Source organism: Neophocaena asiaeorientalis, unplaced genomic scaffold (assembly GCF_003031525.2).
Source record: "Neophocaena asiaeorientalis asiaeorientalis breed wild unplaced genomic scaffold, Neophocaena_asiaeorientalis_V1.1 scaffold91, whole genome shotgun sequence".
NCBI lineage: Eukaryota > Metazoa > Chordata > Mammalia > Artiodactyla > Phocoenidae > Neophocaena > Neophocaena asiaeorientalis.
In genome coordinates this window covers 7,722,706-7,736,256 of record NW_020173198.1, presented here as the reverse complement: position 1 = coordinate 7,736,256, position 13,551 = coordinate 7,722,706, and the positions used below count along the sequence as shown (strand labels likewise).

The following is a 13,551-nucleotide window of genomic DNA, read 5'->3' as shown; positions in this document are numbered from 1 at the left end:
AAACGCTTAAGAGTTTTTAGTTATTCAAGAGCAATTAATAAATTTTTGTATCTTTACTTTTTGGACAATGTACATGACTTTTGATACATAATTTGACATAAAAACATCTTTTATGATACATCTACTTTATGACAATAAAGCAAGAGATTTACTAAGAGGCAGAAAGAAAAAGGAGACATAGAGAACACCAGTCTTTAGGGAACAAATTTATTTTGATTTTTCTGAAAACATCAGAAACTGAAAAACAAGCTGAATATCTGGCCATACCAAAAGCAAAATACAAGTAAAAATAACATTTAGAAACCATGTTTAACTAAAGGGAAACATGTTTTAAAATATCAAATTTAACACTCTTTCCTCCACAGAGCAAAATAAGTTTTACTAAACCACAACACTGGAGTTTAACTGACACATTTTTTTTTTTTTTTTTTTTTTGCTGTATGCGGACCTCTCACTGTTGTGCCCTCTCCCGTTGCGGAGCACAGGCTCCGGATGCGCAGGCTCAGCGGCCACGGCCGTGGCCCAGCCGCTCCGTGGCATGTGGGATCTTCCCGGACCGGGGCACGAACCCGTGTCCCCTGCATCGGCAGGCGGACTGTCAACCACTGCGCCACCAGGGAAGCCCTGACATAATTTTTTTTAATAAAAATTAAAAGGACAAAAAGCACTCAATTCCCACCCTGGAATCTTGTCATTTATAGAATAACATGCTCAGATGTCAGTGAAAATCAACAGTTGGTAAACCTGAAAACAAATCTTTCAATGACTGAATTCAGATTCCAACAGAACACCGTACTACCTTACATTTGGGGAAGAATAGCTTTTGTCACACTAAGGTCTTACCAAATACTGATAAAAATAAATACAAAAGAGGATTAAAAACAAACTACTAAATCAAAATCTTTCTGTAGAGTAGCAGCTTTCACAAAATAAAAGGAACCCAGTTCCACAGGGTTGTACGTTCTATAAGCATACAGCCAATACAGCATAGAGTCTTGTACTATCAAAATAAAAGTATCTTTGTCTTGGAAAAAGTCTGATGAAGGCACCAAAATCCTATCATCCGTGTTCCCCCAATGATAGTTACAATGCTCCTATCATCCTTTCAAGATAACTTCAACTTATTAAGAGTTAACATTCTAATATCTAAAGATATATAAGGAAGTTCCAGCCTCACCTGCATCAGCAAGGCCCTTTCTATTCTCTTTGCTCCTCCCAAATCCTTCGTTTTACCAGCAGGACCACTAGCTAGGAGGATAAAAATAAATTTCCATGTTCACTAGCCAATAAACAAACATAGCCATTGGTGCAGGAAGACTTAACATTTACAATACTTCCAAACTTGTTAAAACTTAATAAAATCCAACTCCAAAAGCTAATTTCATGACCCCTTAGTATTTTCAATCCGGACATTTAATTTTGCAGCCCTCTTTGGTGTCTGTCTCTTCCATCTTTTTTCAGTTTTACCCTGGAGGAACACTTGAAAAAACTTTCAAATTAAGGGGATCCTCAATGTATATGAGTGTGAGCACTAAGTTGAAAGATACTCTTGTTTCACAGAAATCCAGAACTGTCAGAAGAGGACTCTGAGTTCTTCCTCTTCTCTCAGTGAAGAAATCCCAGGCTGAGATTTTGGGAAAGGGTTCCTCACCCAGTCACACACCAGTGTTGGGAAAAGGAGGGGAAATGTTATTTAATTTGGTTTTGCAGTTCTGCAAGAGGAGTTTAAATAAGACCTGAGACTTGTTGCTTTCTTCATTCTCAAACCCAAGTGGCTGTAGAAACATTTCAAGAGTGCCTTATGCAACATAATTATTCCAAAGAGTCAGTTTCTTTTAATCTAAGACTCCTGTCACTTTTAAGTAGAAACATTTTTCTCCAGGCCCTTGCAGAAAACTGTTCATTTGTTCTTGCAAGGAAAAAAACGTCTTCTAAATAGACTAGTTTCTGTAGCCATTCTTCGTCTTCAAAGCATTTAGCAAAATCTGGCCTAGTATTTTACTGTACTTATAATTTACTGGTAATTCACCTTTCAACTCAAATATCCTGTAGAGAACTCTTCCTCTGGTAAGTACTGGATTTCTGTATGTAGGAGATTTATGTGCTCTTTGTTCAGGTTTTAGTTTGTTTTTTCTTTTTAAACATTCTTGCATAAAATGGATCTTTAATTAAGTTAACCATTTTTGCAGCATTATTTAAAACTTTCTTCATTTCATCTCCAAGTTTTTAATATCAGCACTTCTCTGTGAAGAAAGCAGTGTGCTGTAACATCAACGTCAGGATTTTCTTTTACTAAAATGAGGCAAAACTTGTCATGGAGCCAGCCACTGATGGGGCACCAGGAGTACAGATGGCAGACTGTTGTTTTTCAGATACGAAGACCTATTAAATTTATACTGACCATTGTTTTGGGAGGCTCCTAGCAGGCGAAAGTTTCCTTGAATTTCCTCATAATTTACAAATCTTGCTATAGCATGACAAATATTCATGAAATCTGTTAATTCATCAGCAACTGCTGCTGCTTTTAAACAAAACCTCTTTAGTATCATGTGACATAAGTCAATTTATTACATTGAGAGAAAAGTCTTTTCAATTTCTTGTACTGCTTCTTGACCTAGCATTTTAATGTTGGTACTGTTAGATTCTTACCAACTACGTGAATTTTTCTTTCCTGGAAAAAGTTCTGCTACTACATAATTTGCTTCCTAAACCTTTTCACTGAACATGATTTTTTGAACAAAAGCTTTACTGTCTTGATATTCCAAAGCCATTAAAATAATTGTCTTTATTTGTCAGGGAGCTATGATTTATAGTTACAACTGCTGAAGCAAATGTTCCTTTTGTAAGTTGCATTTCACAAAGGATACGGAATGGAACAGCTTGAATAAGTCCATTTACATTGTAAAGTAGCTTACATTGTAAAGAATTTGCGTGCCTTGCTGCACTAGTATACTGTAATAACTAATTCTTCATAACTAACCTCATCAGAAATATCTGTAATTTTATGCCTAGAATGAACACTTCTATCTCACACCTTGCCTCCAAAAATTGCAGCAATGCACCATCAGATTCGGTTGTAACAAATGTTACGAAAACATAAAAATGGGCATAGCTTCCACTGCAGGGAGCGCTGGTTCGATCCCTGGTTGTCGAACTAAGATCCCACATGCCTCGCGGAGCAGCCAAAGAAAAAGGCAGGCGGGGCATAAAAACTAAACAAGAAAATCACAAAAGGTACAAAAACTTCACAAAACAATACACTTCTAACCTATATGGCCCATGTTTTTGCAATGTTTACAACGAAGTGGCAGAGGACAGCTGAGCTGCAAAATGCAAAAATTCCTTCCTTAGAATGAAAATTTCCCTCTGAGTTTCGATTCACAGCGCTTGCTCACTCCCATAAGTCAGCTGGCACTTCAGAAGCGGGGGAGTGGGGAAGGCAATCAAGAGGGAGAGGCCAACATCATCCTCCCGCCACCCTCCGCTCTGCGCAGCAGTGTTCACCAATTTATCCATAGCCTCTTCTAGCTCAAGCAAATGCACACTGCCATACAGGGCTGAAAGATCTCTAACAAAGCTATTAACGGGGCTGCTCAATTATCGTGACTACAGCATTATGCAGCACACAAACTCAAAAACAGTATTTTTAGTAACAATTTTATATAGAATCCCAGCAACATCTCACAGAACCGCAGTTGAGAAATCCACCTCCAACACCAAATGATTTCTTTTCCTATGAAAGGTCATTTCCATGTGACTCAGATCCTTCTGTGACTTGACTTGCAAGTTCAGGTTTAGCGGCCCCCTCACTCACCACATGTGTCTCAGATACTGGTTCTGTCTGACCCAGCTCCTCACTATCCTCTGGTACCACCTGCTGGTTATTTTTTCCTTCTGCTGCGTCCTTTTGATTTGATTTGTCACCAGATTCCAATTTAGCTTCTTTCCCATTTCCTGTTAGCGCTGCCTGCTTTGCATTAAGCTGTGACGAGTCCTTGGCACTCTTCACCACCTCCTGGAGATTGTATTTTCTGAACAACGTGTAATCTTTCACAACACTCAGGCAACAGACAGCTTTAATGATTTCTACTACCACTGTGTACTGTGGATTGGTAAGATCTACTTTATTTTCCGAATTGAGGCTGCCTACTATTCCTGTAACAAAAATAACAGGAAAACAGGCTAAGAAGGATACCTTTAAGCTTGGCGGATACAAAAACAATCTTTCATCTCCTCCTATTTAGAATTTGTTAAAACAATATGTATATACTAGTCCACTCATCAAATTCCACTCTTCTACATGGACTTCCATCAAATTCCCTGAATGCTTTCAATAAATAAATACAAATAAAATCCTGAGACATTTAACAACAGCACTTTTTTCCCCAAAGAAAATTCAATCTTGATTTGGAAAAGACTTCAGTATCTAACTACCAAAAAAATCTCATACCCAACATATTGAAAAGTTAGGTTTGATATTATTCAAGAGCATTTTAATATACTTGTTCTACACTCAAAAATGTAAGCCTTAAGTCTCAAAAAAAAAAAAAATCTTATAAACAAGTATTTACCGTGGCACACCTATGTAAAATCACTAAGAGAAACATACCTGCCAATTCTTTGATAACTTCTTCTCTATTCATGTGACTGTTATTTCGAGATTTATATACAATCTGAAATGTCCCTTTGTTTGGAGCTTTAAACCAGGGTTCCAAAAATGTTTCTGCATATTTTTTCATATCTTCTAAGAAAGCCTTGCATGTGCCTGAGATGGGTAACATTCGTAGAATAACCCGAGTCTTCTTTTTCTTGGTTTTGTATATATCTTGGAGAATATGATGCACCAATTTCTCAGGTTCTAAAATAAAAAGAAAAAATCAGCACAGAACAAACAGGTAAGTTTAAGAGTTCTCATTTTAAACTCTTCAAACTCTCTAAAATGAATTTTCATTGGCAGTGACATAAATTGACAGTAGAGTAGAAAAAATCATCATAATGAATTTTAAACAAGTTTAACCAACATTTTTCCCAATTAATATTTCTTTGGTGCCTACTCTGTATTAAAACTGTATCTCATATTTTAACTCTGCTTTTATCAAAAACAAGTGTTCTTGAAGACACTGGAGTTAACTTATTTGTGATGTCTAATTTATCTGATGGCAACACCATGCTGTTGTTTTCCTGTATCAGCAGCAACTATCGAAGTAATAAACATTAAATAGTACATGCTTTTTTACAAAAACAAAACAAAAATCTGCAAGTCACTTAAAAAGATTTAATCAATCCATTAGCTAAGTTTGTACAGAAGTCTAGATTTCAGACCTCAGAGGAGCCCCAGAGCCATGAATGCACAAGATCATAATGTAGTACTCAGGAGGCATGCTGACTATATACGAGTCTGTTTTGGGCTGCTCAGTGTTTTCAATATTTTTAAAGTAGTTAGCTACATTTAAAAACCTAGAAACTTCTCCAGATTTCCAACTTCTTTTGAAAAATCAGAAGATCTGGCTCCCCTAAGACTACATTCCCAAATGACTGGAGCCATTCCAAACTGCCTGCGGATAAGTAGCAGCTGCTCCTTTTAGACAGAACCGTGTATTCTTGTTTTGCCTAAAGTTACATACAGATAAAGTGGCAAAGCCAGGTTTCTACTCCTAAGTCCTATGTCCACCACCCCATTCTACCTCTCCATATGCCTAGTGCTAACACAGTGTAGAGAGGATGCAATCAAATGATTAGCTGAGCCATGCCCATCAAGCCATTTTGTAGGCAGTGTTCTCGGAGACAGGTGTCCAGATATTACAGGATCAATCATCTTAAAATGTATTAGTCAGACACACCTATTCCAAGTGTCCTGATGAAGACTACATTATTTGCTCCACTCTCCACTGACTGGAATCTTCTCAGTCTCATCTCTGTAGATGCCTTAATGTCACCAACTTCTTTCTTCAAGGCGGCCTCCACATCATCATCTTCTGCCTCACTTCCAGAGGGTTGCTGATCCTTGTCTGCAAACTGTTTGCATAAAACTAATGAGCAGAAATGCCACAACAGCTTATGTTAAAAGCTCTTAATTAACTACTCATGTGAAACCCCCAGTGGCAGATGATTCAATATTGACAATAAAACTTTTTACTCAGACACCATTCCCTCCAAAATGTGGAGGAAGAAGGAAGTTCACTCAGACTGTGGTACATATCATTTGAAAATGTTTTCTAAAGCATCTTGACAGTCTGGGGCAGAGGGAAATGTGCTCGTCAGATGAATCATTTCAGGGTGGACCTTAATCCTATCAATAGATATGACTGCACCTGATATGACACTCTCCTTTCATGAGATTGAAGCAAATAGTTATCAAGTTAAAAATCCTTACTCCTGTTCTACTGAAATAGTTCAAGAACTTGCTCAAGCTGTCGGTGTAGACAAGACATGCACTTGTTGCCCACTCGGCTCCACTAATGGGATTGCCAATCAAGCATTAATGGTAATCTTACACATTTATGGATATTTTATTGTATACCAGGATGTTATTTTATGTGCTGTGGCCTCTCCCGTTGCAGAGCACAGGCTCCGGACGCGCAGGCTCAGCGACCACGGCTCACGGGCTCAGCCGCTCCGCGGCACGTGGGATCTTCCCAGACCGGGGCACGAACCCGTGTCCCCTGCATCGGCAGGCGGACTCTCAACCGCTGCGCCACCTGGGAAGCCCCATATGCAATTTTTTTAGCCAACCTTCTTAAGTCCTATCATTATTCTCTTTTTTACCTAGCTCAGCAGAATTAATAACATGCCTATCCCCTGAGCTAGTAAATGACAGTACGTGAATTTAAATGCCCTCTGTACTATGTTCCTCCACTTAATTCCTTGGGGTGTGCATGTGTGTACTGGTCCAAACCCTAAGCCAGTAATATAATTATTTCCAAAATGGGACAATGAGACTTTATACGGTACTGTTTCAAAAAGTTCTTACTTTTTGAAATGTATTTTTATACGCATTTGAGAAGTAACTAGCACTAGTAAGTACTAAAAACACTATTTTAGAGATGTTATTGCTTAGGACAAACACATTACTTCAGCCATAATGTTCAAATGGTGGTAAGGTATGGCAAAAACCTTAAGGACGAATGAAGTGTGCCCTTGTGAACTTGGACCAGCTAGTACCTACCTAACCTACTTCAACCTCAGTGTCCCGGTGAGCAACACTTCACAAAGCTACGATGAGAAGTAAATGTTTCTGAAAGAGCTTCAGAAACAAGGCCTGAACCGCAGGAAGCTATCTATACATGGGAGCAACCGTGATTAATGATGGGGAAAAAAAGCCCGAAGTGCAAACATTTAAGCACAAGACCGGGTAGGGGTCGGGAGCCAAGACCTTGCGGGGCGGCGGAGAGGACACAGAGGCGAGGACACGCCCCCTCACCGCCACTCAAGCTGCCAACCTCGCGCATGCGTACACAGGGAGCCGGCCTGCCACCTTTCCCTCCTCCCTCAAGCCCACCCTCCCCGGGGCTGGTACCTTTTCTGGACCATACATGTCGTCTCCGTATTCGTTGAGCAGGCTGTAGGCCTCCTCCACGCACTTGCGCTCGTTCATGTTACAGGTGATGAGAATGCCCTGTAGCCCGGGCTCCAGCTGCCGGGGCCCGCCGCCATCGCAGCGCCGAGCCCGTTTGGCCTGCACGTACTGCGCCTTGCCTTTGCGCTTCCCGCCGCCAGGCTGAGGAGACTGCTGGACGGGGGACGCCATGGTACGTGAGAGCTGAGGCAAGCAAGAATCGTGCTTTTCCACGGCCCTCGCGCCCTCACTTTTGCTGGCGCGGGCTGATTACGTCAGGTGTGCGCGATGACCTCACCTAGTCCCGCCTCCAAGCCTCAGTTCCGGCTCCGCCGGGTCCTAAAGCCGGTGGGCGGTAGGCTGGTGAGAGGTGGCGTGAGGCCCGACCCTCGCCAGGATTGACAAGCACTCGCTTTCACCTCACCGCCGGAAAAAGGTGTTTCCCTGGAGAAGTGGCCTGCCTGCCGCAGGTGGAGGCGGCTTTGCGCGTCCAGTATCAGCGGCTTTGCAGCCGTTCCAAAAGTGGCGGTAGTGGCACTTTCCAGAACGTTGATGCCGGTTCAAGCCTCCTAGATTCCGCAACCATCCTTGGCACCTGTTCCCCCAGCCTACCCTATAATTCTGTCAGCTTCCCAAAAGTTCCCAATAAATTCCTTTTCAGTCTAAATTTGCCAGAATATGTTTCTATGTGACTTACAACCAAGAATGGTGGTTTGTCACACTGCTTTCTCTGGGGGTTTATCCCTAGTCTCAGCAACTATCATGTTAATATATTATCTTTCAAATATCGTTGAAAAGATGCCACTCTTGAAGAATGTGTTCAGGAGGAGTAAGTGATCCCCACACTCAGCCCCAACTACTCCTCAGGTACAAAGTTGTTGCCAGATTTCAGTTACTACAAATCCTAGAGGAGGTAATCTGCAAAAGGGGCACTGACCTGAGAGTCAATAATCTTTGATTCTAACCCCAGATTTACCATTATTTCCAAAAATCTTATCACCATCTCATTTTTTCTTTCATCTTTGCTTCCGCCTTTACTTTTCAGAGTGTCATCTGTGGAGATTGCATAGCATATATTTCTGGAGGTCCTGAGTTGCTTGTGAAAGGCAGTCTCGTTACACTGGCCTTGCTATGGTGTCAGGAGGCATAGAGAGAGCTGGCTGGAAAACTTTTTTCTTTTCATCCTCAGTGCCTAGCATAGTGCCTTGCCCATAGTAGGTGCTCGAAAATGTTTTTGAATTGAATTCCACCCAAAAAATGTTCAATAAACAAAAAAGGTTAAGACTCATGCTGTTGAAAGGGAAAGTACGCCCCAGTCCTGATCCCATTAAACCATGTCATAGAAGCTGGAAAATAGCATTGGTCTCCCCCAGAACCTCTCTTTCATTAGGTGAATTTCAGTTGCCCATACACTACCCTCTGTCGTTAGGATCTTAGAAGTTAGCACACAGATAAAAGTTAAGATACATAGTTTGACCCCTAAGCATATTTGAGTCCTACCTGCTGGAGGTGCAAATCAGGAGGCAAACTTGAAAAACAAACTCTGTTGTATTTCACGTTTGCTATGTTGGGAGAAACCCTATTAGGTGAGAAAAATATGCAAACTTCCAACCCCCAGTCTAGATATCAGAATTATATAAATTTCCCCCTCATCCAGTGGCAACTTCACATTGACACTTCCACTTTCTCCTGAACTAGGCCCTTAATCCAGCTCTAAATAACCCAGCCTGTGTTTATTCTTGATTTTTCTTTATTCTTTTTCATTTTTTTCTTCATGACTATGACTTCATTATTTCATTTAGAGAGAGATTTCCTTGGCAATGCTGGAAACACAATTGTACACAGTTTCTGCTTATGTGAACTTTCACCTCCTTACGGCACCAATCATGGTCAGTGGACTAATATCTATCACTGGACACTAAGGGCTCTATGATGTGGCTTGTAAACCCCTCTTCTGGCTCCTGTATTTGTGTTTTTTAAAGAAGAAATGTTGACATTATAGAAAGTGGCACTTGACATCTTGTGGAGTGTATAATGGTGCTCTGAGGAATTTGCCTTTTATTCTAACTAACCTATTTGCTTCACATATTCAGGAGGGTTTACAGTCCAACAAGTGAGGGGTTGGTGTAAGACATTCTAAATTTCCTTTTGCTTTATCTTCCTAAACTTCAAAGTTACTATCATGTAACTTATACTTGTATGTTCAGTACAGAATCCGTTCTGGCCCTGAGCACAACACTCTTAGATACCCTTCATGTTCTGACCTCGCTATCCATCCAGGGTTTCCTGCCTTATTCTCTTGATACCCAGCATCTTCAGATAATAGATGTTCTGATACTGAACCTCAGTATCCTCCTGACTTGATTGCTCAACACCTGCCACCTTCAGAGTCGGTATCCTGTAAGATTAAGAGCCCAAATTCTAAAGTCAAATCAAGTTCAAATCCCAGTTCTGCCATGCCCAGGCTGTGGAAGTCCGAGCAAGTTACCTAAGTCAAGTTTCTTCATTGACTTTAATGGAAAAACACTTCAATGGAAATGATAATACCCACATCATGGGCTACTGGGAAAATTCATTAAGGTCAGGCATGACAAGTGCTGAGCTCATAGTCACTGTTCAACCAATGTGGACTTGAAAACAGTTGTGGCTCATCAAAGCCTAAATTTTTTTTTTTTTTGGCACTAGTATCCATTCCCCAATCCAGTCTCCTAAATTCATTATTTATCTCTTAATCTCTTATTTCAATGTTTCTTTTGTATGTGTAACTTATTGAAAGTTAAATTTAATCCTTTTAGGAAAGAAGCTAGAAGGGAAATAAATCAAAAAATAAAATAGTGCAAAGTAAAATAAGATAAAATACATAACACCTGCATGCCCTTACCTCTACCAATTGGCTCCTGCCAATATTTGATTGAATGACACCCCAGGTGTTTCACTGGACTTATCTCCTTAGCTGACAGCGCTTGTGTCATACTTGCACTTTCATCACACCTGCAAGCTACTTAAGAAAGATGTCCAACAGACTCATCCCACAGGCTGGAACCTAAATTTGAACGCATGTGAACTTGGGTTTATCCCTGGAGAACCACATTTGGCCTGGCTCTTTGCTCCTGTGTGCCTCTTCACTCAGCCCTACTGGGTGTTCAAAACTCCTGATCCTGGCCTCCCCCAGTTTGCTTCATCCCACCATTGCTGGAGTCTCAATTTTGACAGGTATGCTTCTCTAAGGCAAATTTTGCATTTTGTGGACCTAGGTTCTTAAAGGCAAAAGTTGAATGAATCTTTTTTTCTCCAATTTTCTTCTCCAATTTTATACCCTATACATGTATGAATCTTTCTTCTTAAAACTTTTCCCGACATTTCATGGGTACTTTCTCCCTACTCATTTGAGATTTTGTTGAGTAATCTACATTTAAATTTAGTTGTTTTATTATTTAGTTCTACTTCTTTGAGTATTTCTAGATACCCCTCCTGCTTCCTACTTCCACTTTATTATTTAATTTATTTTTATTTTTGTCTGTGTTGGGTCTTCGTTGCTGCACATGGGCTCTCTCTAGTTGCAGCAAGTGGGGGCTACTCCTGGCTGTGGTACAAGGTGCTTCTCATTGTGGTGGCCTCTCCTGTTGCGGAGCACAGGCTCAGTAGTTGTGGCACGTGGGTTCGGTAGTTGGCAGGCAGATTCTTAACTACTGCACCACCAGGGAAGCCCCTTACTTCCACTTTAATCAATGCTCCTAAGAACGAATCCCTAATGGTAGAATCTCAGGCAGTTTATAACTTAGAAATGTTTCCATTTGCAATTCAAATCATACTATGAACTGCACATTCCACCAATGCATAACACTAGTCTTGAATAATACACTACTGCAAGAAGTATAAATTCACAGTAGGTATAGCATGTATTGGGTTGGCCAAAGTAAAATGTTACAGAAAACTCTGAACGAGCTTTTTGGCCAGCCGAATATTTAGGAGCCCAGAGTAACTCAGGTATAGAGGATCTTTTAGCACAGATGAGGCCAAATAAGAATGATCTACATGAGTACTCAGTTTGAATAATTTGTATTTAAATTAAAAATTAGAGGGAAGTGGGAACTTCCTTGGTGGTCCAGCAGTTGACTCCATGCTCCCAATGCAGGGGGCCTGGGTTCAATCCCTGGTCAGGGAATTAGATCCTGCATGCTGCAACTAAAGATCCCACGTGCTGCAACTAAAGATCCTGCATGCCACAATGAAGATCCCACATACCACAACTAAGAACTGGCACAGCCAAATACATAAGTATTTTTTTTAAAAAATTGAAGGGAAGTCAATTAGAATACAGCATTCAGTGTACAGATGAACAGAGAGACAAACTGATTGGGAACACACTTTGAAAGTCCAACAGTCTTGGGTTTAAATACTAACTCCACTACTTTGCTAGCCTTATGACCTTGGGAAAGTTAACTGCTCTGAACTTCGTGTTCCTCATCTGTAAAATGGGAATAGCTATAATATATACCTTATAGGTCATTGTGAGTATTGACTAATTCATGCCAGTCTCAGATAAAAATATTCAATAAATGTTAGCTGTTGCTGTTTTGTTGTAGCTGTTGCTAATTGGAAGGTTTGATGAGGGTAATTTTTATTAAACCAGAATTGAGTTTAAGGCCTATCCAGGCTTTTTGTGTTGGTCAGTTGGCCCTTGGTATCTCCAGTCACCATTTACTTATTCCCAGGACCTGAGAGATACCTTATTATATTTTAGTGTGTTAATATGGAAAGATTTACAAGATACATTGGAAAATGGGGATAAAAATCAAAGTGAGGTATGTGTAGTATGAATCAATTCATGTTTTAAAAGGAAATATATATATGCATGTAAGATGAATGGATAAAGAAGATGTGGCACATATATACAATGGAATATTACTCAGCCATAAAAAGAAATGAAATTGAGTTATTTGTAGTGAGGTGGATGGACCTAGAGTCTGTCATACAGAGTGAAGTAAGTCAGAAAGAGAAAGACAAATACCGTATGCTAACACATATATATGGAATCTAAGAAAAAAAAATGTCATGAAGAACCTAGGGGTAAGACAGAAATAAAGACACAGACCTACTAGAGAATGGACTTGAGGATATGGGGAGGGAGAAGGGTAAGCTGGGACAAAGTGAGAGAGTGGCATGGACATATATACACTACCAAACGTAAAACAGATAGCTAGTGGGAAGCAGCCGCATAGTACAGGGAGATCAGGTCAGTGCTTTGTGACCACCTAGAGGGGTGGGATAGGGAGGGTAGGAGGGAGGGAGATGCAAGAGGGAAGAGATATGGGAACATATGTATATGTATAACTGATTCACTTTGTTATAAAGCAGAAACTAACACACCATTGTAAAGCAATTATACTCCAATAAAGATGTAATAAATAAATAAATATATATGTGTGTGTGTGTGTGTGTGTTTAAATGGAATACTACTCAACCATAAAAAGGAATGAAATCCTGCGATTTGTGACAACATGGATTGACCTTGAGAGTATTATGCTAAGTAAAATAAGGCAGACAGAGAAAGACAAATACCATATGATTTCACTCATATGTGGAATATAAAACAAACAAACAAATAAAATAAATGAAAACAAACTCATAGATGCAGAGAACCAAATAGTGGTTACCAGAGGGTAAGGGGGTTTAGGGTGGGTGAAATGCAAAAGGAGTCAACTGTGTGCTGATGGATGGTAACTAGTCTTATGGTAGTGATCACTCTGTAGTGTACACAGATGTTGAACTATACTGCTGTACACCTGAAAATTATATCATTAAAAAAATATCAGGGGCTTCCCCGGTGGCGCAGGGGTTGAGAGTGCCTGCCGATGCAGGGGACACAGGTTCGTGCCCTGGTCGGGGAGGATCCCACATGCCGCGGAGCGGGCTCGCTGAGTCTATGCTCTGCAATGGGAGAGGCCACGACAGTGAGGGGCCCACGTACTGCAAAAAAAAAAAAAAAAAAATGG

General features: G+C 40.4%; 1 protein-coding gene across 1 annotated transcript; it reads right to left on the bottom strand.

The window, feature by feature from the left end:
- Positions 1–547: 547 nt before the first annotated feature.
- On the bottom strand, positions 548–8,163 carry THUMPD1 (THUMP domain 1 NAT10 acetyltransferase adaptor). The gene is made up of 4 exons (XM_024744615.1): positions 7,517–8,163; positions 5,841–6,015; positions 4,610–4,858; positions 548–4,155 (listed from the first exon to the last, which is right to left on the bottom strand). Exons 1-4 carry the CDS (start codon positions 7,745–7,747, stop codon positions 3,734–3,736), a joined length of 1,077 nt encoding a protein of 358 aa, XP_024600383.1. The 5' UTR covers positions 7,748–8,163; the 3' UTR covers positions 548–3,733.
- Between the last annotated feature and the right edge of the window lie 5,388 nt (positions 8,164–13,551).